The sequence below is a fragment of the Thunnus albacares genome, chromosome 12, assembly GCF_914725855.1.
Source record: "Thunnus albacares chromosome 12, fThuAlb1.1, whole genome shotgun sequence".
Taxonomy (NCBI): Eukaryota; Metazoa; Chordata; class Actinopteri; order Scombriformes; family Scombridae; genus Thunnus; species Thunnus albacares.
The window spans coordinates 12463825-12488229 of NC_058117.1; the positions used below are offsets into that span (position 1 = coordinate 12463825).

Below are 24405 nucleotides of genomic sequence, written 5' to 3' on the forward strand. Positions count from 1 at the left end.
TAAAAAATAAAACAAAACTCTGCTTTATCGAGACTGAGTGACCAAAACAACCAACTGTCACCAGATTCTGATTTCCATTAATACATTTCTATATTCTGATTGGTGCATAAAAATAACTGACATCACCTACACGTGTTTAAGCATAATTATCAGTAGATATTTGTGCAACCCTGTAATAGAGGCAATGAGTTATTTTATCTTGCATGCTTGTGCATAGATAACACAGCTAAGTGGTGGTCTTCATTTATTCATGTATACGTGAGTAATGGTTGTTTTTCAGATGTGTGCGGACAACAGAGCACAAACGAGTAATTATTTGTGTGTGTGTGTCTGTCTTTTTTTCCAGTACAGCCCTGTTCTCTTCAAATCATTCACAAGGGCACAGAAAAAACACAAATACAGCATCTTCTCGTGTGAAATAACCACTGTTGTTCTAACATTGGCAGCTAATAGTTTGCTCATATAGTAGAAAAGTTGATTAAGAAATTAGGTTTTCAGGACTTTTGAAACATAAATGTACAAGCCTGTAGAAGATTATAGATATATTTAAGTTATTGATTGAGTTCTGACTGGTTTTGTTTGATTCTGTCCCCTTCAGTCCCAGGCCAACCAGGGAAGTTTAAAGTGGGTAGAGTGACAGACACCAGTATTGAGCTGACCTGGGAGCCCGCTTACACCAAGGAGGGCATTGTCAACTATGAGCTCCTCTACAAGCCTGTCAAATATGGCAGTTTGGTAAGACCTCTTACACTCTTTTATGAATCTGTCTGCTGCGTGGATTTCTTAACAAGACAGAGGGATAAGAGGACAGAAAAAAGATTAGCCCTAGCATCCAGCACCACTTTTCCTTCTGGTGATAGTCTCATCTCTCTCTTTCTCCAGCTCTCCTTTAATGTATTCTTTTTCACTCTCTCATTCTGTTCTCTGCTTCTCTCTCGTAGGAGAAGCTGACCTTCGGGCCGAGGAATTCTTACACAGTGGAGGGTCTGAAAGCGAACACCGAGTACTCTTTCTCCCTGGCTGCCATCTCAAACAAAGGCATCGGTGCTTTCACCAATGAGCTGGTGCAGAGGACATCACAAGCCAGTACGTCTCAATTTGAATGGGTTCACATACTGTACCTGCAGTCACACATACACACAAATCCCACAAACTTCAGTTGTATTATGTTTCAGTCTTGTACACAAATCTCATGCAAACATTTAAACATTTTGTCCTACACACACACACACACACACACACACACACACACACACACACACACACACACACACACACACACACACACACATACACGCACACACACAGAGCTCGCAGTACATTGTCCTCAGCCTCTGACCTGGTAAAACCTGGGAACCATCTTTGCATCTCTCCACCTATCTCGTTTATCAACCCATCTGTCCAAACCCCCGTCCCATTCATCCATCTATGTTTGACCGTGCCTGTCTTCCCTTGTTCAGCCTCTTGCTTTCTTACACAGCCAAAACATCATGACAGATGGAGATGGAGCACCGATTAATGTTTCACTCTTCCTTTTCCTCACCCTACCTTTCACTTTTTCCACTCTATCAGTGTCTAATGTCTTTGAAAGGGCGAAACTGTCTGCCACTTATTGGCTAGCAGCCAGTGGTGAGGAGCATTAAAGGATTGTGGGTGGCCTGCTATGTTGACAGGTAAGTGCCGGCTAGTCTGTATTTTATCCACGCTAAACTTGGATTCTCTCTCTTGTCTCCTTTTCTCTCTTTTCCTGCATGATCTCTGATAGCTGATAAGAGTCACATAAATTCCACTTCTTTCTTTTTCTCTGACATATCAAGAAATTTTATATCTGATCTCAAGAATAAAAATAAGAAAATGCAGAGATAACAGAGAAAATGGCGCAAGGAAAAGAATTAATAGGGTAGCCGTGGTTGAGAAAAGAGTTCTGCAGTTCACGGGCGCTGTATCACATCAGTGGTAAGTTTTTGTCAATTATTTACAATAACTCAACAAACACAAGAATGCATCATGTGTTCTCACAATCAGATCGTTTTTTAGAGCTGGGTACAAAATGTGCTAAATTCTTTCAGCTGGTCTCCTTTCACTCTTTACCTTCATAAAAGAAAGGTAGACCAAGGTGGTACACCGGAGGAGGTGGCAAGGGGGTGCAGGAAAGGGAAGGTGCCAGATAAGCAGACTATTTCATGCAGCAGAATTCATTTCCCAGGGAGGTTATGTGCGCTTTGTTATCGCCAAGCTTTGGTGCACATCTAGATTGTCCCCCGAGGCCAACAGAACAGTTGGCTGTACGGCTGAGTGGATAGATACTTGAACCTGTCAGCTATGACTATTACACTCCCATACATACACACATGCTATACACTTGCAAGCTCACACACAAACCCGGACTCCTCAGCCATGCTCGCCATTGTGTTTGTTACTTAAGGAACATCATATAGGGTGAGTGATACCTACTGTTATGTTTAGAAATCTGTGGGGATGAAGGTGTGTGATTTCTGGTCTGTGTTTGCTTTCTATACACGTTTCTTACAGTAAATACCCCAGCCTAACTAGGACTACTTCTGATTCTATGCTTGTCTACAATTCATCATTCTAGTCTGACTTTCAATATCTGTCTGAGTGCCTTTCTCTCCCGGGCTACCTGTTTTTTCTTTTCTTTTTTTTTTACCAGACTCCTTAATCCTTTCAGTGCTGTGTGAGTCTGTTTTAGTTTGTTTTTTCTTTCCTCTGTGAAGCCCAAGACCTTCCCCTAGTCAGCAGTGGAACGTCTCAGACCGCTCTATTATCCCGAGGACTCAAGGATTATGCCACCGTGGGGGCTAGTGTTGTGAAATGTATATATTTGTGTTTGCTTCTGTGCAGTGAGCTGTGCATCACTGCTTTAGAAAGAAAGACTTTATCTGTTTTTCATTCATAAATATGGATCCTTTTGTGCCACTAGCTATGGCCAAAGGATAAAATATAATCATTGGGTATCGGATGCACATTCTCCCTGGACATAATTAAGTTGTCCATTCAGGGTCGATACTCTTGTCTCTGGTTTATTTCATTAAGTTTTAAGCCTAACATTATGCTTTTACATTATGTGGTGGCTCCCCCCTTTTTGCCTCAGTCATGTTAGTCCTGGTGTTATGTCTTTCGGTTCAGTTTACCTCAGTTTCTTATTGTTTCCTTTTTTATCCTTATCTCCTATCCTTTTGCTGGTATTTTTCCCCTCTCTTGCTTTTCAACCCCATTCTCTCGGGTCCTTCCTAAACATTTTGCCAATTACCCTCCTTGCCCCTTGTCCAATCAGAGCCCTCAGCTGCTCCCGAGGGTGTGTCCTGCGAGAGTGCCAGCTCCACCTCGCTGAGAGTAAGTTGGAGGCCGCCTCCAATGGAGGGCCAGAATGGCGAGTTGGCAGGTTATGAGCTGAGATACCAGAGAGTTTCTGGGGCAGGAGGTGGAGGTCAGGGCCAGGAGGTCAACGGGCTTCCTATCCCAGCCCGGCAGGGGCAGACAGTGGTAGAGGGGCTGGAGAAATGGAGCTGGTACAACATCACCATGGCAGCCTCCACTGCAAAGGGGATTGGACCCAACAGCCCAGCTGTGCTTTGCAGAACTGATGAGGATGGTAAGAGTGAGTGCCGTAGATCAGACCTAAACAGTATTGATTGTTCAGTTGATTATTTACTGGCTAGACAGTTGGTTACTTAATTAAATGTGCATTTGTGTATATGTGTGTGTGCTCAGTGCCTGGTGCAGCCCCTCGTCAGGTGGACGTCCAGCCGCTCAACTCCTCAGCACTGCGAGTCACCTGGCGCTCTGTGTTGCCAAGGTTACGGCAGGGCCAGATCCGTGGCTACCAGGTGCATTTCAGCCGTGCAGAGAGTGGCGAATCGCGAAACCTTCCACGGATCAAAGACCTCTTATTGGATGAGTCTCAGGTGACATCATAACTGAATAATTAAATGAATAAATGATGGTCATTTTTTATCGTTAAACACCCTCCTCGCCTTTCTCCTTTGGTCCTTACTCCTGGTAACTCATTCCTTGCCTCATCTGTCTCGGCTGCCTGCGGGGTGTGTCTCATCTGTGGGATAAGATGGAGGAGGATGACTCGACACAATATGTGAGTGCACACTACACATCCTCTTCTCATTATAAATGAACTCACTATTAATACATACAGAACAATGCACCCAATACATTATATGGAGACAGTTATGAAATCCTCATTAAGTTTGACCACCAGAGATTTAATTAGCCTCTCTTATGTAACAAGTTATATTTTTCTAGAATTTCTCGCTGATGCACAACTGTAAAAAAAAAAAAAAGAAAATGAAGAGATCTGTGTATTGTCTCAAATGAAAAGGAATGAGTGAGCTGTATTTGATGGTGCTGTTATGTGTTTTCTCCCAAAGGAGCTGATTTTGGGAGGTCTGAAAGCAGAGACTTTGTATTCTGTCTCAGTGGCAGCATACACCACCAAAGGGGATGGAGCGCACAGCAAAGCCAAGCTGGTGCAGACCCCAGGGATCGGTAAGCATATGCCAAGTGTACAGTTCAGTGTACTGGATTTAGTAACAAACATACTCAGGAATTGATCTTACAGTAAGTTGCACCAAGAAACCAGCAGTAAATAACAGCCATATCAATTTGAATTCTTCTGCAAGATTTACATGACATGCGTTTTTATACATATATATATTAAAATTGATTTTCTGCTGCCTACACTGTTGTTTGCAGTGCCGGGGCCCCCCTCCCTTTGGGTTCGTCCAGGATTGGGTCCATCCGTGGTGGTGCGGTGGGCTCCTCCGCTGGAGTGCTCTGAGTCAGACTCTGATAGCCGGGGGCCTCCAGTGGCAATCCAGGGCTACCGCCTACAGTTTGGCCTGAAGAATACCTCTTTAGACACCACAGTGGATTTCACGAATCGGGAGAAGAACTTCACTGTCAGAAACCTCTCCCCAGGCTCCTCCTACGTCTTTGTCCTCTCAGCAAAGAGCCGAGCAGGCTATGGAGATTTAGTGCAGCAGGAAATAACAGTTCCCATGTTTCCACCCTTGGGATACCCCAAAATATCTGACTTTGTTAATGCCACTTGCTGCTCCCTCCAGTTCTCCTGGCTGCCCCTTGCCCCAGAGGAGTGCAACGGCGTCATCACAGAGTACACCATAGCTTACAAAGAGGCCGCAGGCCCCAAACCCTCCGCTGTCCCTGGCCCCTCTGTCTTACCAGCCCCTCCTGCTCCCCCACGCCTGGTCACAGTACCAGCAAGTGAGTCCAGCTACACCATCCTGGGCCTTAATCACAGCACAGCGTACGAAGTGCAACTCAGAGCCCACAACAAGGCAGGGCCAGGCCCCTTCAGCCCACTTCTGGTGTGCCAAACCCTGGCCTTTGAAACAGGTAGGGCAGGGGAACCCCCTTCACCTTCTAAGCACTGGTTCAGCTTCACATCTCTGCTCCCCTTACAGTGGATTTCACTCCAAAACACTAAAGTAAATGAAGTCTGGGCCAGTTCTTGTAGGTCGGCCCCCCACCTGTGCACCTCAGAGAGGCTAAGAACTGCAAAGTCCAGGGGAGCACAGCTACTCCCCCCAATCTCCTCCACTCACTCACTTACCTTCATCACCTACCCTTCACCACCAGTGGAAGCAGGCTGAATGTTAATGGATGCTTGCCTCAAGAGCACTGCTTATCACAAACCCTCAGGTAAAAGTCAATACAGGGCTTGGATATACAGTATGTAATACAGGAGGTAAGTGTCCAGTCTGAATTAAAGTGAAAACTGGCGCCTGGTGCTGTATCTACAGGTAAGCTTTTTTTATCTGATAAACCTCCACTGCCACCTTTTCCGAAGCCTTTGCTGACATGCTGAATTCTGAGCCTAACAAACACAACCGTACACTGAGAATGTGGCATGTCACATTCCTGCAGCCTGTCTGTCTTTTGTACTTACTACTCTTGCCATCCACTCTCCTCATCACCTGCCCATCCTCCTAACCATCATGTATTCTTCTCCCAGTAACAGATCCCCCAATAACAGATCTGACATGGCCTTCTTTTTTCCAGGTTTCCAGTGGGAAAGCAGAGGAGTTGGTGATTTGAATACAATGCTTCATTACCGGTGACTCTCTTTCTTTTTGTTGTTTGCTTCCCAGATGTGCCGAGGAATTTTTCAGTCAATCTGGCCACTAAGACCAGTGTTCTTATGACGTGGGAGTTTCCAGAGAGCAGCAACCCCTATCGCTTTACTGTACGTTCATCACCTGGTGCATGTACTATACATGTGTGGTGTCCTTATTTGACATTAAACATAACCTTAAGTTTCTGTATTTTTAGTGTGCATGGCCCCAACCTGAATTATACTGCCAACTGTCGAAGTGTTAACCTTTTACCATCCTCAGTTTCAAAAACCTTAAAAATGTGATGTCTCCCTACATTCAAAGTGGGGCAGAGTGGAAGTCCATCAGTGTAATAAACCCATGAAACCCAAATGCAAAAAGAGCACTCCAGTGATTTAGAATTGCACGTCCATAAAGTTGGGGGACTCACAAGAGAAAAATTTTAAAAAGAATTTTCAAAATCCAAGCAGCACAGGCCAAGATATCTATCTTGCTCTTTAGTCCCTAGTGTGGGTTAAGCTCCAAAAGTCCTGGGTCCTACATTTCCTAAAATGCAACCAATAGAATAATTTCATTTGACCATCCCTGCATGGTAAATGCCCACATCTTTAAAACTCCATGGCCCAGTTTGTAAAGCAAACTTTCTGTTTTAAATCTTTGGTCTTCAAGCTCAAGTCCTGTGTCTCTGGAGCTTTCCTAAGTCTGAAAAAATATCATTAAACATCAGGGTTATTTTTTAGACACATGACAAGTAAACTGTCTTTCATGTGTAAAATCGGTGCAGTGCTCCATTAATTCCCAAGGTCTAACAAAAAAAAAATATGTCGATTTGTCTAAATTTAGGCAGAACTTCCACAAAAGGGATGTTGGTGTTAAAAGGTTAAAGTGGAGTTGTATATCATCAGCATACAGTATATTAATAAGCTAATATTCTAACCTCACTAACCCTCCCCCACCCTTCAGGTGGAGTATAACCGCCAGAAGATGGAGGTGGATGCTCGACTGAGGAAGGCGGTCATCCCAAACCTTCAGCCTGACACCAGCTACGACTTCAAGATCACTGCTCCTGAGGGCAACATGGGAGGCCTTCGCCATCGCATCACTGCCAAGACCTCCCCACCAATCACCATCCGCCGCCCTGAGATTGACCACAGCCGTGACACGGAGACTACAGTCACCATAATCCTGCCATCGCTTGAGACTCGCACTCCTGTCAAGTAAGATTTAAAGAGGGAATTGTACAGAGATGTTTTTGAAAGTTCCTTTCACATTAAGTGGGACTTGCTGTACTCAGGTCAGATGATTGCCATCTCAAGGTGTGTGGCATGACGATAATAGTAACTGACTGACAAGATGTGTAAGATTCAGTTTTTAGTGCAATAAGTTGTCAAAGAAACACGTGAAAGTAGTTCCAGTGGTTTCTGCTATTGCATGAGTGCAGATGGCGTTATATTGTTTGCCCTCTTTTGCTCTCACAGAAATGTTTATGTTGTGGTGGTTCCACTGAGGAGAGCCCGTGGCGTCATCAAACACCTCAAGAGCCCAGATGAAATGGACCTAGAAGAGGTGAGAACCACAACAATGACAGCACTCACTGATGTCTGTGCCTGGAAGGAGGAAAGGACCTGTAAACACTCATACACAATCCCATCACTTAGAACTCCTGGCAACACTTACCCCTTTAATCCAATATCAGTGTTTAAACATTAGTCATTGCTATTGAAATGTCTCATTTTTTTCTTTCTCTCATTTCTCTGTCTCTCAGCTGTTGAAAGACATCAGTCAAAGGCAGAGGGATTCTCGGCAGCAGAAGCAGGTGGACCTGCGCCGGGCTTACATCACAGCCCGTTTCACACCTGCCACCCTACCGGCCTTCTTCACCCTGGGGGACCAGCTGGACTACGGAGGCTTTGAGAATCGAGCTCTAGAGCCAGGGCAGGAGTATGTCTTCTTCATTCTGGCTGAGCTCAACTCCACAACCGGGGTACGAAAGCTGGCGTGTCACATCTCTTTTCTTTCCGTGTTTATAACCGCTCTCTCGTTCCCCCGCTCCCCGTGTCTCTCTCCTTCAGGCTGTCACTATACATTGTAATCAATATAGCCTTGCTGCTCAAACAATAAAATTCATGTCAGTCAAAGTGTTGTAAGCAAAAGGCAATAACCTTCACGCACTTCCATCACCACCGCTAATAAAGAGTGAGTGTACCTACTGTGGCAGTAGAAGAGATATTGCCCTGTTGTGCACTACCGGTATATGTGTGTATTTGAATGGAAATAGACAAATAAATATACAACTTGAATTAGGATAGATTTTACTTTTATATTAGATTTTTTTTTATTAGGGCCCATGGGATGCTCTTCAGAAGTCCTTCAGAACTAATAAAAATACATTTTATTCAATTATGATAACATTTTTGACACAAGCAAACTTAGTTACATACTGTATATCTTGTCTAAAACAGATCAAATATAATTTCATACACATGTATACACATAAAACCAATCATGTGAATGAGCTTGGTCACAATTACAGGAGAGCCTGTTCAGTCTAATACAATTCTGTGCAGTGAATGCTGCCTTAGAAAGATACTGTATTTTATTGAGATTTATTGAGATGTTGGATTCCACTCTTAAAAGTCGTTTTTGGGGGCCATGCAGTAGTCTGTTGAATTGTTGTATTGAATTGCAATTTAGCTTAGGTGTTCATTTTATTTTGTTCACTGTGACAAAAAAATAATGAAAAATACAGAGAAACACACACTTTTTGATAATCTTCTTCTCTTGTCATACTACTAAAACTGTTAAGGTCTCTAAAATAGACACTCAAAAACAAACTATAGTTGCTCCACATTCAGTGTCTTGTGCTCTTTTTCCTGACTTTTCCCTTGATGTTTGTTTACAGAAGATGTATGTGGCCAGCCCTTACACAGACCCGGTGATTGCCCCAGATTCAGACCCACAGCCCCTTGACGCAGGTGATGGTCTGATCTGGGTGGTGGGACCAGTCCTGGCGGTGGTCTTCATCATCTGTATCGTCATTGCTATCCTTCTTTACAAAAAGTGAGTGGGACAGATGAGCTCCATGACAGTTAGTTAGTCAGATGACGCAAATGGCAAAACTTGATTATGATGATTTGATTATGAATGATAAGGCTGGCATTATCCTATATTTTTCTTTTTTTCTATTTTCAGCAGTGGATTAATATAAATTTGGTACTATAGTAAGTATTTACAGTAGCATGAAGGTGGATGTGGGATTGACTCATAGTTATAGTTAATCTGTACTGCGTACCATGCCCATGTTCATGGTAACGCAACATTGCAGCTCATTGATGTGGGTTTTTTATGTTTTTTGGAGGAGCTCTATGGCATAGAAGAATAAACAATAAATGGGGCTTTTGCTAATCAGACAATAGTTTTTAATTCTGTAGGATAAATTAATTGTTGGTTATGGTCTTGTGGAATTTGTCGACAATAAGAAAAATATGGAATGTTGCCAGCTTTATCCTTCAAGGCCACATGAAGTTTCTGTCTATCAAACTTACATTAACAGCTGCTGCATCTGATATTTCTCGGAGCAGGATTGTTTAATGTTCTGCTGTCGTCCCACAAATACTCAACTTTCAGTCTGATATTCATCAAATTTGTTCCAATTTAGAAGTTTGTTCTCCCCTCAGACAGCTATCAAACAGTCCAACCCTGCTGTAGGCCTGTGATATCTGCTGCAAACCATCAACCTTTTGAATACTAATGCAAAATATTGATTTTCCTCTCTAACAATCTGTCTATTTCCTTCCTTTTCTTCCTTTAATTATTCCTTCCGTTGCTCTTGTTTCACTGGAAGCAGCAAACCTGACAGGTAAGATTAAGCCAATGTCAAGCTCTTTGTTCATTTTAACCCACAGCAATTACACGATACCAAATGCTGTGTAGAAAACTCGTACAAAGCCGTAAAACGCCATATCTATTAATGCACTATTTACTCGAATTAAGTAGCTATGCTAATCATGTGTCAGTACTGAGTCTGGTTTTCTCTCCCTGGATGTTTGCATGTGCTAATTGCTCTTTTGACTCACTGGTGTCTGAGCAGCAAGCGCAAGGACTCTGAACCCGGAACTAAGAGCCTTTTGAGTAATGCAGAGATGATGGCCCATCACCCAACAGACCCTGTGGAGATGAGACGCATCAACTTCCAGACTCCCGGTACGAAGCGTGTACCCACACTGGCACCCAAACACACACTTTGTGATAAAGCATACTTCTGATTGCTCATCATTTGATAATGAAATATTCATGCGACTAATTTTAACCTTGGTAAGATTATGCAGACAAGATTGTGAAAGTACTCCTTCGCATCACAACCACCAACCAGCATGTACCTGGCAGCTTCCAGTCGTTTCTGAGATCAAAATGGCCATTGCCCAGGTAGTACATTCAGTGCTTAGTCACGGCTGAGTCATACCGGTGTGACAAAATCTAATCATCTCTGCTCGCCCACATTCCACATGCCAGGCTCCAGATAGGACATCAGAACAGACAGAAATGACAGGAATCTGTCTCATCAGTCTTGAATGTCACTGAGTTGGGTTTAATGGTCAAAGGGATTCATCAGAAGATGAGTTGCGGGTTAACTGTGATCATTTGTGAAGAAATTGACTCTGCTCTTGCCAGCATAACCATCTAAAACCCCACTGTGAAGTAACTACATGGATTTTGCCGCTCCTCACCCCCTACTGAGAGAGTTCTAACAACACAGCTGCTTTGGTCACGGCGCCAGGCTGACGATGCTTCCCTTTCACTTCTTCCGTTCAATTAAAAGCAGCCAAAAAACGGGAGGCTTAGAGGAATTTAATCAGTGTTCTTACTCTATTTTCATGGTAGCGATTTATAGAAGCCTCACAAGGTCTTTGTTGAAAAGGTAGCAAGATGTGTCACTGTGGGGAAAGGTTTAGTCTTTACCTGCCAGATATATAAAGTCAAATTATTCCGTTTTTTTTATCCATAGATGCAGGTCTTAAGCCTTTTTTTTTTTACACATTCCTGGGAAGCAGAGTAAAACCCACAGACTAAAGCACGCTAGCTCTTCCCTTCTATCATAACACTTTTTACTCTCATGTGGCAGCAACCTTGAAGCTCCCTCCTCACCCACCAACCCTCCCCTGAGATTTGTGCTTTTTAGATGCTGTAGAAAGATGAAATTTGTTTCCAACAAAACGGGCTGATGCTATCTGGGGTCATTTTGGTCGTGACAGGAGTGTTTTGTCGTGATTACCTGTAGGTACTGCAGTGCTGGAGCCGTAGAAGAAAATAACTGACTATATGAGCTTGTATTTTATAGCTGCACTGAGATTCTATGGCGGCAGAAGTGCTCTTCATGGTGCATTGACACGCATTACAATTCAAGAAACATCAAGAATGCACTCTGGCTGTGATTGTGTTCATTTTAACAGTGTTACTTGGATTTATTGTTGTAGATTTTTGCCTTCTGAGTGGAGCATGGGTCGCTGTTCTTCCTCCAGCTGTGAAATGAAATGACTGTAGGAGGCATAGGTTGCTTCCTTTCTGTGTGTTTGTGTATGTGTATGCGCAACCATCCTAATTAGTGTTCTGTCTGTGTTTGTTTTCTCTGAGTCGTTGCTCCTCTGATCACAGATAAAGCAATTTATCAAAGAAAAACAATTTACAAACAAACAAGACTCGCCTCACTTTGTCCTCTCACATGGATCAAAATTGATTTTCTGCCTCAGCGTGTTCCTTAATGATATGTGATGTTCTCTGATTGTATAATTAGCTTCACATGTTAACATATGAGTGATGGTGACCTGCCGTAATTTAGGTTATTCAGCTGTAGTCTGCGTCACCTCTGACCCTTTGCTGTTACACAGGAATGATGAGCCATCCTCCCATCCCTATCAGTGAGCTGGCTGAACACATAGAGCTGCTGAAAGCAAATGACAACCTGAGACTCTCACAGGAGTACGAGGTGAGAAATACATTATTATTCCATATGAATAAATAGATGACACCTTTATTGTCAGTAGATGTTAAGCCTGTTAAGCCTTTGCTTCATAAATCAAATGTTATTTAACATTTCTATCTCTGTGTGCACGATATGTTCATGATTTATTCAGTACTGCTATTTATTGCTGTATAACTTGTCTACATTGCAAAGCACTCAAGCTTTCCATTATCCTCAAATGCATAAGTAAATATGCTGCCACACTCTGTTAATGTGTGTGTTTTTATGCTTTTCCCCAGTCCATCGACCCGAGTCAGCAGTTTACCTGGGAGCATTCCAACCTGGAGGTCAACAAGCCCAAAAACCGCTACGCTAACGTCATAGCATACGACCACACCAGAGTCATCCTGGCTCCCATAGAAGGTGAGGGCTCGCTGGTGAAGTAGCAGCACAGAGTGAAGTTAAAGAAGATGTTTGGAGATTCTAATGGGAGAGTCTGAGTGTATTTGTGTTCAGGGGGTGAACACAAAGGGAGGTGGGGAAGAGAGAGAGAGAGAGAGGTGGGGGGGTAGAGCTGCATGATGGATGAAATCTGAAATTGCAAACAGTGCTCAGGACCGGCTGTGTGCAGTGGCATGAGACTGACAAACAGCGCGGGTGCATTCAAGTGCAGCCAGCACTCCCCCAGAACAAGAAGGGGAGAATGGATTTGATCTGGAGCTCATGAATTTACACTGACAGAGTCTTGTTTGTTTGTTGTCGTCCGCTAGTCACCCAGCAGCCGTCAATTCAAGGCTGCGGCTGCAAGAGACAAACAGTTCGTTAGGCAGTTTGATGTCATACGTGTCATACAGGTTAATTCATTATGTCACTTGTGCAGACTGCACTTTAGCATGATCCTCACAAGTGTCCTCGTTTGCAGGTATCCTAGGGAGCGACTACATCAATGCCAACTATATCGATGGCTACAGGAAGCAGAATGCCTACATTGCTACCCAGGGGCCACTAGCGGAGACGTTCGGGGATTTCTGGAGGATGGTGTGGGAGCAGCGGGCAGCCTCTGTCGTCATGATGACGCGCCTGGAGGAGAAGTCGCGGGTAAGAAACCAGGCCCTCACCCTTTGACTCATGTCCACAATTTTCATTATCTGCTGGTCAAGGCACCAGAGTATTGTGACATAAGGTATCAGTATATGTCCCAGTTAACCTGCAGTGTATAGGGGCTGTTTGGATAGAAAACAATGATGACGACTTTCTCTCCACCATGCAGATAAAATGCGACCAGTATTGGCCGAGTCGAGGCACAGACACATATGGGACGATCCAGGTCACCCTGCTGGACACGATGGAGCTGGCTACTTTCTGTGTTCGCACCTTCTCCCTGCATAGGGTAAATTCTCACACTCTTTTTTTTTTCTCACTTCAAGCCTCCTCTTCCTCCTGTATCTGCCTTAAACTCACCACTCTGCCCTTTTTTTCTATTAAACGTACCCACTGGAAACTGCTTTGATCTCTTGCGTTTAAAGTTCGAAACCAGGAGCAACTGGAGTAATCATGAATTTCTGCTGTCTGTGAATGAGCGCGCATGCGGACACGTGTGGAGGAGAATAGATTAGTCTGGGCTTCACGGAGCGCTCAAACCAGGCCAGCCTCCGTGTGTCAGGCGCTGAGATTTGATCACTGTTGGAGGCAGAGCAGTTTCTCATAGCACAGGGCTAATCTAGGGCTGTCAGACTAGCATTTCTCTGTGGCCTACTTACAAACACAAAAACTAGGCCAACTATAGCTTCCAAGTGTATCACCGCTTCTCGAAATTTTTGTTGATGTGCTGTGAAACATCAAGTTAGGAGATATTTCATATAGTAGAAAATAATACACATGCAATATTCAGTGTTGCCATTATTATTCCTCTTTTCTGAGTATATAAAAGAAAATATGAAAATATAAAAATATTTGTTTTGTTTTTGTGATCTTGAATGATTCTTTTAATATAAACAGTATGTAGGAAATCAGTTTTTGGTTAAATAAATCCTTTAAACCTTCTTGGACAAATTGTGTTGTATGAAGGAAGTTAGTCATAACTTATTTGGCTGGTAGTAATAAGGATGGAGTACCTACTAGATAGTTTTTACGTTATAACATTGAAACTTATACATGTACAGACAATTATGACTTCAGCGCTTGTAAAGCCAATTTCTGCTTGTCTCTTATGTCAGGGTGGCAGCAGTGAACGGCGAGAGGTGCGTCAGTTCCAGTTCACAGCCTGGCCAGATCATGGTGTGCCAGAGTACCCAACCCCCTTCCTCAACTTCCTCCGCAGAGTCAAAGCCTGCAACCCTCCTGATGCCGGACCTATCATCGCTCACTGCAGGTACACAGGAAAACTCAAAAACATCAAAAACTTACACTTCCTGTGGTTACCTATTCACCTACATTATCCTCTTCTTCTATTAGTGCCGGTGTTGGCCGCACCGGATGCTTTATTGTCATCGATGCCATGCTGGAGCGTATTCGACATGAGCGCACCGTGGACATCTACGGTCATGTGACACTGATGCGCTCGCAGAGGAACTACATGGTGCAGACGGAGGACCAGTACAGCTTCATCCACGAGGCCCTGCTGGAGGCCGTGGCCTGCGGGAACACTGAGGTGGCGGCCAGGAGTCTCTACTCCTACATGCAGAAGCTCTCCAAGGTGGAGAGTGGGGAGCACGTCACTGGCATGGAGCTGGAGTTTAAGGTAGCGTAGATGCCAGGGGGAACTTCATTTGGGTGAACAGGGTTATATGGTTGACAAATATGCATGCTGGTGTACAAAAATACTGAGGTTTTGTCTGAAAAGTAGAGAAGTTTTTGGCTTGTGGCCCCTTAAAATGAAGCCATGTCTACTTAAGATCTTCATTTCCCCTTCTAAAATAGTTTAACTTGAATGATTTTTAGAGGCCAAAAACTAAAAAAATAAAATGAATTTAAACAGATTTTTCCCCTTTTTCATTATTTTTCTTTTTTCCCATCCTGTTTCTATCTATTCTGCAACCCACAAGTTGGAAACCAGTGGAATAAAATACAGTATTATTGTACCAACCAGATAAATCAGCCTGCATTATCCTGCACTCCAGCATATAAAATCAGTTTTGATTTGTGAGATAATATAGCTAAAAGTCTCATGCACATTTTCTCTCTCCATCCAGCGACTGGCTAACACCAAAGCTCACACGTCCCGGTTTGTCACAGCCAACCTGCCTTGCAACAAATTCAAGAATCGCTTGGTCAACATCATGCCCTATGAAACCACACGCGTCTGTCTCCAGCCAATCAGAGGCCTGGAGGGATCTGACTACATAAACGCCAGTTACATAGATGGATACAGGTATGTTTTCCTCAAGAAAACGCTAATACGACCTGACCCCCTCGTCCTCTTATGATCGCTTGATGAGTGACTGGATCGGATAGGTTTTCACCACAGTGCTTCCGCCTGTCACGTCTTGTCAGATCTGTCGTTACTGTATACATGTTCCCACTATTTGTCTCGCTGCACGGCATTCGCCTCGGTCCCGCTGAAGTGACGGACGCTGAAGTGCTTCTGATGATTCAGGCATTCAGAGTGGTTGTACACACATGTTTTGACTGTTCCTCCTCTTGCCTGAAGCCTGACCCGCTTTTCAGTCTGATGCCTGACAGAGAGAGAAGAAGAAAATGAAGGGAGGAGATGGTTTCATACTGTGTGTTTGTGTGTGTGTGTTTAGGCAGCAGAGAGGCTACATTGCCACCCAGGGTCCACTGGCTGAGACCACGGAGGACTTCTGGAGGATGCTGTGGGAACACAACTCCACTATTGTGGTCATGCTCACTAAACTGAGAGAAATGGGACGGGTGTGAACACATTTTGTATACACGCATACACAAAATGCTACAAACAACAGCTCTTGTAACATTTCATCCCTCTACACAATTTCATCGATATGTTTTTCTGTGCTGCTCTCTCAGGAGAAGTGTCACCAGTACTGGCCCGCTGAGCGCTCAGCCAGGTATCAATACTTTGTGGTGGACCCAATGGCCGAGTACAACATGCCCCAGTACATCCTGCGGGAGTTCAAAGTTACGGATGCTAGGGTGGGTTCAGGCGTCTGTGTGTTTAAAGACATGTTCTCTTGTATTGTCTTGCTGTATTCAGACAGCAGTGTAACATCAGACTCCTTGACTTTTCTGCTCTATTCCCAATCCATCAGCACTGTTAAAAGGCAGTGGCGCAAAGCATGTCCTATCGACCTGTAGTGTGTGTTAGTTAGTGTGTGTTTTTCATGTCAGTGTGTGCACAACAGGTTAGTGCTATCGACAAGCCGCCCTAGATTACTTATTCAACCACACTGTCTCCAGATTACCTTGATAGTGTGTGTGTGTGTGTGTGTGTGTGTGTGTGTGTGTGTGTGTGTGTGTCTGACTGTGTGTGTACGTCCACTGGTGCACATATGTGCCAGTCATAGATAACTCCGGTTAAGCCTGTCAGGCGCAGACGCCACATTGACAGATGCTCTATTGATCTCCATTAAAGGGGAGTCAGAAAGGCTGAGCAGAAGAGAAAAGATGTAATTGCCTACTGAGTGGCTGACAATAGCAGACGTACTGACGTTACAGCTAGGAGTTAACTACAGCCACTGATCCAGGGTCAGATAACAGTAATCATTAGAAGTAAAAAAAAAAATTAAAAAAAAATAGAATATTGCCTGGCAGAGTCTCACTCCTCAGACAATACAGCAAGAAGAGTCTCTTTTAATAGTCTTTTTGGAATAATTACCTCACATAAACAATAACTACCGAACACATTTTGAAGGATAAACATCTTGATATGTGTTGAAATGGAAACAAATACATTTCAAATGAACTCAGCTTGCAGGTTTTCAGAAGATATTTATGTGGCAGTGTTCTCATCATTTCCTCACTCCTTCAGGATGGCCAATCACGGACGGTTCGTCAGTTCCAGTTCACTGATTGGCCAGAGCAAGGCGTGCCCAAATCCGGGGAGGGCTTCATCGATTTCATCGGCCAAGTGCACAAAACCAAGGAGCAGTTTGGCCAGGATGGACCAATCAGCGTTCACTGCAGGTAAGCAGTTCATACCTGTTAACTAAAAATGACTTTTAATTGAACTCTTGTTTTCATATTTACTGCAGCAGGCTGGTCAGAATGTAGTTTATTGATGTCGGAGATCTGACACTTTGTAAACCATTGTTAAAAGTTTATCTTTATGTCCATAGTGCTGGCGTGGGGCGGACAGGTGTCTTCATCACTCTGAGTATTGTGCTGGAGAGGATGCGTTACGAAGGGGCGGTGGACATCTTCCAGACTGTCAAGATGCTGCGCACGCAGAGACCAGCCATGGTGCAGACTGAGGTACATCAATATTTTTATCAATATTATTTTTACTGTTGACATTTTTTATTTGATTTCCTTTAAGTGGGCATGTCTATAAAACCTTAACCTGTGTTACACTCTGATTTTTTTCTTATACTGATGTAGAAAGTAGACCTCTTGTAGTAACAAACATAATATTATTGGCCAATATTGGGAAGGAAGCAACTAAAACTTCCAAGGCATGTAGTTTTAGGAATTGTCAGAGAAAGATTTCAAGAAAGATTTCGGATTGTTAGACTGTAATTTTGTTCATCCATGTTTACTTTTATATGTTTGGCTATGCATTACACACTGTGTGCATTTAAACACCCAACCCACCACATTTTCACAAATGTTGAGTCAAAACAACAAATAAAAAACATGTTTTGTGAGTGTTAAAGTCCATAAATATAAACTGACCTTTGCAAATATGAAATTGCAAATTTGCAAACCTGAAAACACTTGAAAATACTGCTATATTTTCAAATACAAAACTCAGCATTACCAACATAAAGCAAGGGTTTTAGTTACGTGTTTGTTGCAATAACTTTGATATCTGCTGTGAAATGAGACTGCATAGGTGTTGTGAGGAGCCAGCTGGATCAATATGTTCACGTCTGTTTGTAACAACAGTTCATTTTTGTAACTATGTCTTTGGCCTGTGTGTCTCTCACCCAGGATGAGTACCAGTTCTGCTACCAGGCTGCTCTCGAGTACCTGGGTAGCTTTGACCACTATGCAACGTAAGTGAAGAGACATCCCATCCATCCATTTCTCTGGCTTGGAGGTCCACAAACAAACCAACAAGTGAAACAAGAGAAAGATAGCCTGAAATAACGTGTGAACATTGAACCTGTTTCCAAGAACGTGATTCAAAGACGAATTCTACACCAACAAGGACAAAAAAACAAAAACAGCGACAAGAATTCTGTGTCTAACAGCACCCACACTCGTCAGGAGTTCCCCCCCGAAGAGCTGGTGGGTGTACGCAGACTATCCATGTGTAATCCATATACTTACCTCAGTGTTCCAGTGTGAAGGACGTATAATACATGTGTGTTGTGGTCAGCTATCTCCAATATGAACCAGTGAATTACAAACGGCTTCTGAACAGGAATTATGATACTATATGTGTATAAAATACAAAAAGAAAAAAAAAACTAAAACACAAAGAGCCTGGATATCTGCTGCACCCTAAATGGGCTTTTTATCCTCAACTTTGTATCTATTGGTTTGGTGTACTAAGGGGTTACAAAGTGCAAAAGTGAACATTTCTATGTGTCCATGAGTCTATTTCAAAGGTGTCTACTGCTGCCACAGGTAGCTCTGATTATAGTTTATTGACGACTAGGCTATGCCTCAGCAGAAACCTACAGCTCGGACTCAACACCACTGAGGACTGTTGGAGAAGCGTGTGGAAGCTCATTTACCCGACGCACAGTGCCAAGAGAAAACCAAGCAGCGTGAACATGAACTTGTGGCCTATGAGGAGAGATGGCTCCCTCTGTCATCCAGCATAACATGAGTACCGAAATCAGACTAGAGGCTAGACTCTTAACACGCAGGCCAAGGATCAGTTCACACTCCCAAATCGTGTCCGCACTGAGTAACAGCTGGCCTCAGAACAGTGATTAGAGCCCATCGTATCCTCAACTGGGCTGAGATTTGTAGTCCAGTGCATTCTTCATTTCAACAAAGCTTGCTTGCTATTTGCTGTAGTCCTTGTTCACCCTCCAGCTCAGCTCCTCTTGATGTCAGTCCCATTGTGTCGGTTCAGCGGTGGCTTATTGAAAGAGATGCTAAAGAAAGAATTGAGCTACAATCCATTTCTATCTCTCAAATTTAAAACCGCTCTCTTCAGACATGGACATGATTAATCTGTTTATATTATGTCTTTGCCTTATGCTGACTTATTTCTTATGTTTCAACATGCTGCTTGAAAGCTCATGCGTTGTGTGCTAAACTTTTATTGTCATACAGTATCTTAAACTGAGGATGAAAGTTGTCCCTGATCATCTTCTTCCTCTGAAGCTTACCTACTTGAATTGCACCACTTTGCAGTTAAATCACTCGAGATAATAAGTCTTTCAGCAGTCCTCTCCCCTCACCCAACTGTCCCACCTCCTAGTAAACTGCATTCAAATTCTCTCTTCCTAAATCACTCTGTACAGAACATCCCAACTTAACCGATTGATGTTTCCCCTCTCCCGATGACTCCAGTCCAAACTGCACAAGCCCTCGATATCGATATATATCTTTCTTGATTTGACATATAATCATAATTGGTCCCACGTGGTGATTGAAGAGCACAGCGATGTTACAGCGTGTCAGACATCTCGACGAGATCTCACCGATTTTGTACATACAGTCTTATCATTGGAGTCCTATACAGTACAGTTACATACGTCTGAGCACAAGATATAACGTGGGATTGGATGTGATGTAGTTCTTATTGTCGCAAGAAAAGCCTTATTGTTATCGTTCACTTTGTCATATTTATTTCATATGATTTTTAAAATATATTTATTATTCTATTTTGTTACTTTTTACTTTTCTTTTTATTTATTTATTTGGAATATCTAGCAACTATAACCAATAAGATGTTTACTTGTTTCTTTGGCGAGCCAATGTTAAAGTATGATATTGTCACTGTTTGTTTTTTTTATTTTTAATGGTCAGTTTTGGTGCTTTTTTTATTTGCTTTGTAATTATAAAGTATGCCCTCTGTGTAGGGTACTATTTGATACTGATTACTGATGTCCAACTAGTTAGCTAGAGATGTATTAGCGGCAGACCTAGTTTAAGTTTACAGTGATGCCCTCCCTCCTATTCAACCTCCATAGCAACAGCAGTGGTGTGTGATCATAGCAACAGAGGTATGATCCACCACCGCCATGATAGGTTCAAGGGCATCAGAGAAATTAGATGTATAGAGCAGTCTTGTTGGCGAAAACCTCTTACAAGCTGTTGATATTTAGTTTGCTATAGCACATGGTAGCAAGTGTATTTTTGAAAGAGAGTGGGCAAGAATTGCCCAGCTACACACTTTACTCACCCTCAAAGGTTATTGTTTAAATCTGAAATTATTCTGATATGAAATTTATGTGTGGTCCAGAAGTCTTGACAACGTGTGACATATATGAAAATATGTTATTCCTTCGATTTCTAATGATTATTGTGTCAAGAGAAATATTAAAGACACACACATGAAACATACTATGAAATGTGTTGAGGGCCAGCTCTGATGACGCCATTCCCCTCACTTATGTACCTGTTCTTTCCTTTCAAACCATGGATGTAGATATTGTATCTTGACTTTGTATTAAAAGCAGGATGATTGGATATACAGCACAATGAGCTGCTCGGTTCCTGTGGGTTTTTGTCCTTTTGCGTTATTCACTCCTCGTCCACTAGGTGGGACCAAAGTAACTGAATTGCACTCTTGTCGCCATACCTGGCTTTTACTAAAATGCAATGCATGCAAAATAACACCTAAAAATTGTTTTTGGAAGTTTGATTGAACTTACTTTTCTGAAAACAAAGGATAAGGGTTAGGGTTGTTTCATCTGGTTTGGAGCTACAGTGTTTTGTTATATTCAGTTCTGCTGGCTAACTGCATTAATGCTACACTGTAGCCTGAACACAGGACAGAAGCACATGACACATACAAGATGCATCATTATTAATATAATTCTTGACCTAAAAATAAAAACAATTGTAACTCAAGGTCCACTTATTGGAAAGTAAGTGAGTACATTTACTCCAATACTGTACATAAAGTCTCCCTCCACTCAAAAATGTGTTTTGCTTATTGTTACTTGACTTGGATGTTTGACCTTTACTGTGCAGAGTTTGACACCAGAAGGCTGTTTCCACATTCATCTGCCAAAGGGGCAAAGTTTCATCTTAAATTTGACTTTAAGACGTGTACCTGCGAGCATGGTTTGTGACATTACAACTTTTTTGGAACCAATCATGGTCCAGTATCCAACTTAGGTGAAACATGAAGCCTCCAGTGGATACACACTGACAATAAACTTGTGAAGTGAAGCAGTAGACATCTTCTGTCCAGTAGTAAAACATTTGAAACTTAAAATATTTGCATATTCAAAGAATTTAAACCATTCAATATATATTAATTATTCAACTATTTTTATGTCTTAAAACATGTCTGGAGGGGATCCTAAAGTACAATTTCGAGGTACTTGTACTTTATTTGAGTATTTTCATTTGATGCTACTTTATACCTCTATTTTGCTACATTTCAGAGGGAAGTATAATTTTTACTCCACTACATTTATTTAACAACAAGAGTCACTTTACTTTTCATATTATGATTTTACATGCAAAATAGACAGCAGTTAGAATGATCAGTTAAAAGTATCACTTACATGTTAAGGCATCAGTGATAACATTAAAAACATAAAAGTGCCAGAGTGAATAATAAGCACTTTTACCTCTGATAGATGTACATTTCGTTGCCAAAACTTCTGTAGTATTATTTAAGTAAAACTGACTGAGGAACTTTAACTCGTAATAGAAAATGTACTGTATATTGTGTGGTATTGTTACTTTCACTTAAGTAAATGACCTGAATACTTCTTCCACCACTGCTTACAGCTTTTTCTAGGAACTTTTTTACTCAATGTAGTTGAAAGCTTCAGAAAAAGCTAATAAGTGGACTTTGTGTTAAGAACACTTTGTCCTCATATGAACAGTATTTTCTGTTTCTCTATCCTGTCTTTGCATCAGTGATATTCTTTAGAGAACTACACTCGTGATTTGGAGATGAAGACATCAGGAATGTTGCTCCCTTGCATCAGTGATAGTGTGTGTTTTCAGTACAGTGGTGAACACACCCATGCACAAGGCCTGGGGAAAGGTGATATAATCAGCTGTAATTCACTAATAATGAAACTCACACATCTTATCTCAGCGTAGCTCTACACTTGTTTTGACTTTTTAGTATCACATGCAAGATGCAGCCGAGTCTCTTATATGTGTAAAGTTCATATAGAGCAACACAATCCCCATTGTTTCCAGCTTTGATCTGTCTGCTGATAGGAACATGTTCTTCTGTTCTACAGTAACTACATGTTCCTTATCGCTAAGGACTGATTGTGACTGTCTATCCCTCGAACCTACCACTTCCTGGAAATCTCTCACACAGCCAATGTTTCATTTTTACAACATATTCTGCTTTCAAGTAATACGAGAAAAAAGAAAGGGAAGAAAAACAAGATATGAGGAACGTATTGTTCTGTCCGTCACAGGACAATTCATGCATGCTGCCATGACTCTAATTAACAAAAATCCTTGTTTAGATTTGTTGGGGCAGGCCCGGTAACTTTACACCTTGAACAGTCGTTTGTTATGAAATTAGCTGCTACTACTGCACCTATAGAAAGAAAGAAGATTTAGTGGTAGGTGTTTTCCCTCAGTAAAGTAATAGCCTCAAGATGTGACAATTCAGACCACACACAATGACAAGTCACAAAGGTGAATGTGACGCTGAACTGCTATTGCTCCAAACAAACACTCACTAAGCACAGTAGATCATGTTTATTTGAAAAATGCTGACATCAGTGTGGATATGCTACACAGTAGGTGCATCATATGAAGATGAACTGATCTATATTCATTTTTTTAAACAGCAACATAGGAGAATTGACAATAATTATGCCAAGTATTAAAATTATGAGCAGTCAAAAGTGTAAGGTTACAAGTTTACATCTTACAAACTCTTACAAACTGCTGACACTGAGCATCAAGTGTGAGAACCTTAAAAAAAGGGAACCGAGAATTTTCTCACTTATCTTCTCTGATGTCTCTCATACACAAGCCTCAAACACACATTTTGAATATAAAGTGATCAAATATGAATAATAATAATAAGTTTTTAAACAGCACTGGTGCCTTTAAATGTAGATTATAAATAGCCTTATTATAGAAATGTTTATACATATTGTTCTGAATTGTTGAACTTCATAGCTAAAATTTCTGCTTTTCACTTAGATTGCAAATGTACTGTAAATCATATTTCAAACACAACGTATACTAGTGCCACACACCTGGCACGATATTTGAATTAAAACTATTATTATCGTGGAACGTACCAACATTCAAATTACTACTATTACTTATTCACCAACAGACAACATTAATTATTCACATGTTCCTACATAATTTCATCAAACTAGAATAGATGAACAAAGGTTACCGCAGCGGTCAGAGCTGCATATGAGGTAGAGGTGAAGGAAAGGTGAGGGTGAGAGGAGACAAGCCAACAGCTGGAATGACATGGTGCACTCATGTGATCGCCTGTGGTTTGGCAGGAAGGGCTACTAGACAAAAAAAAACAACAAAAAACCGTGCCAACCTGAGAGGCTTTCATACTTCAAAACGAAAGCAATCTCTGAATAATCTCTGGTATTACGGAGCTTTTGTACTGTGTAATACTAGTCAACATATGCATGCAGTGACTGGACATTTGCAAGTGAACCATGGTTAATAGTAAATACAGTCAAATATCATATAAACTGGCCTTTTATTGGATTCAAAGAACAAAATTATGAGATTAGGTATTACTGACTTCTAATATATATTTCCTGTTGGCCTTTTTCACGGCAGACATTTTGACTCGTCAAAGCAGAAAAAGCACAGATGTAACTGATAATAATTAATGACAGTTGCATTCCATGCATGTGAGCCAGATCCAAGGTCCTACAACTGTGCCTACTCACTCACTGACATGGCTCACTGGAATTAATAGAATGCAGCCATCACTCATTTTATAATTTACATCTGTGCGTCTCCTGCTGCTACAAGCCAAAATGTCTGCTGTGAAGAAGTGTGACGATGAGCCAGCACACACAATACCGGGATCCCGAGACCATAGAAGCGAAATGGAATTCGGCCATCATTAATTCAATTATTAACACCTGT

At 42.0% G+C, this 24405-nt stretch overlaps 1 protein-coding gene across 1 annotated transcript in view; it reads left to right on the top strand.

Moving 5' to 3' along the window:
- LOC122993694 (receptor-type tyrosine-protein phosphatase S-like) overlaps positions 1-20814 on the top strand; it is a 67449-nt gene extending 46635 nt beyond the window's left edge. The window contains exons 11-36 of the mRNA XM_044368067.1: positions 599-735; positions 942-1086; positions 3296-3613; positions 3733-3926; positions 4085-4111; positions 4404-4521; positions 4729-5391; positions 6147-6241; positions 7074-7327; positions 7589-7676; positions 7876-8094; positions 9013-9170; positions 9958-9969; positions 10201-10313; positions 11996-12093; positions 12369-12492; positions 12992-13167; positions 13340-13459; positions 14286-14440; positions 14524-14809; positions 15261-15439; positions 15816-15942; positions 16057-16182; positions 17018-17172; positions 17325-17460; positions 18139-20814. Coding sequence (XP_044224002.1) covers positions 599-735; positions 942-1086; positions 3296-3613; positions 3733-3926; positions 4085-4111; positions 4404-4521; positions 4729-5391; positions 6147-6241; positions 7074-7327; positions 7589-7676; positions 7876-8094; positions 9013-9170; positions 9958-9969; positions 10201-10313; positions 11996-12093; positions 12369-12492; positions 12992-13167; positions 13340-13459; positions 14286-14440; positions 14524-14809; positions 15261-15439; positions 15816-15942; positions 16057-16182; positions 17018-17172; positions 17325-17460; positions 18139-18207 — 4292 coding nt within the window. The 3' untranslated portion in view covers positions 18208-20814. The remainder of the gene's footprint in view (positions 1-598; positions 736-941; positions 1087-3295; positions 3614-3732; positions 3927-4084; positions 4112-4403; positions 4522-4728; positions 5392-6146; positions 6242-7073; positions 7328-7588; positions 7677-7875; positions 8095-9012; positions 9171-9957; positions 9970-10200; positions 10314-11995; positions 12094-12368; positions 12493-12991; positions 13168-13339; positions 13460-14285; positions 14441-14523; positions 14810-15260; positions 15440-15815; positions 15943-16056; positions 16183-17017; positions 17173-17324; positions 17461-18138) is intronic.
- Positions 20815-24405: the final 3591 nt, after the last annotated feature.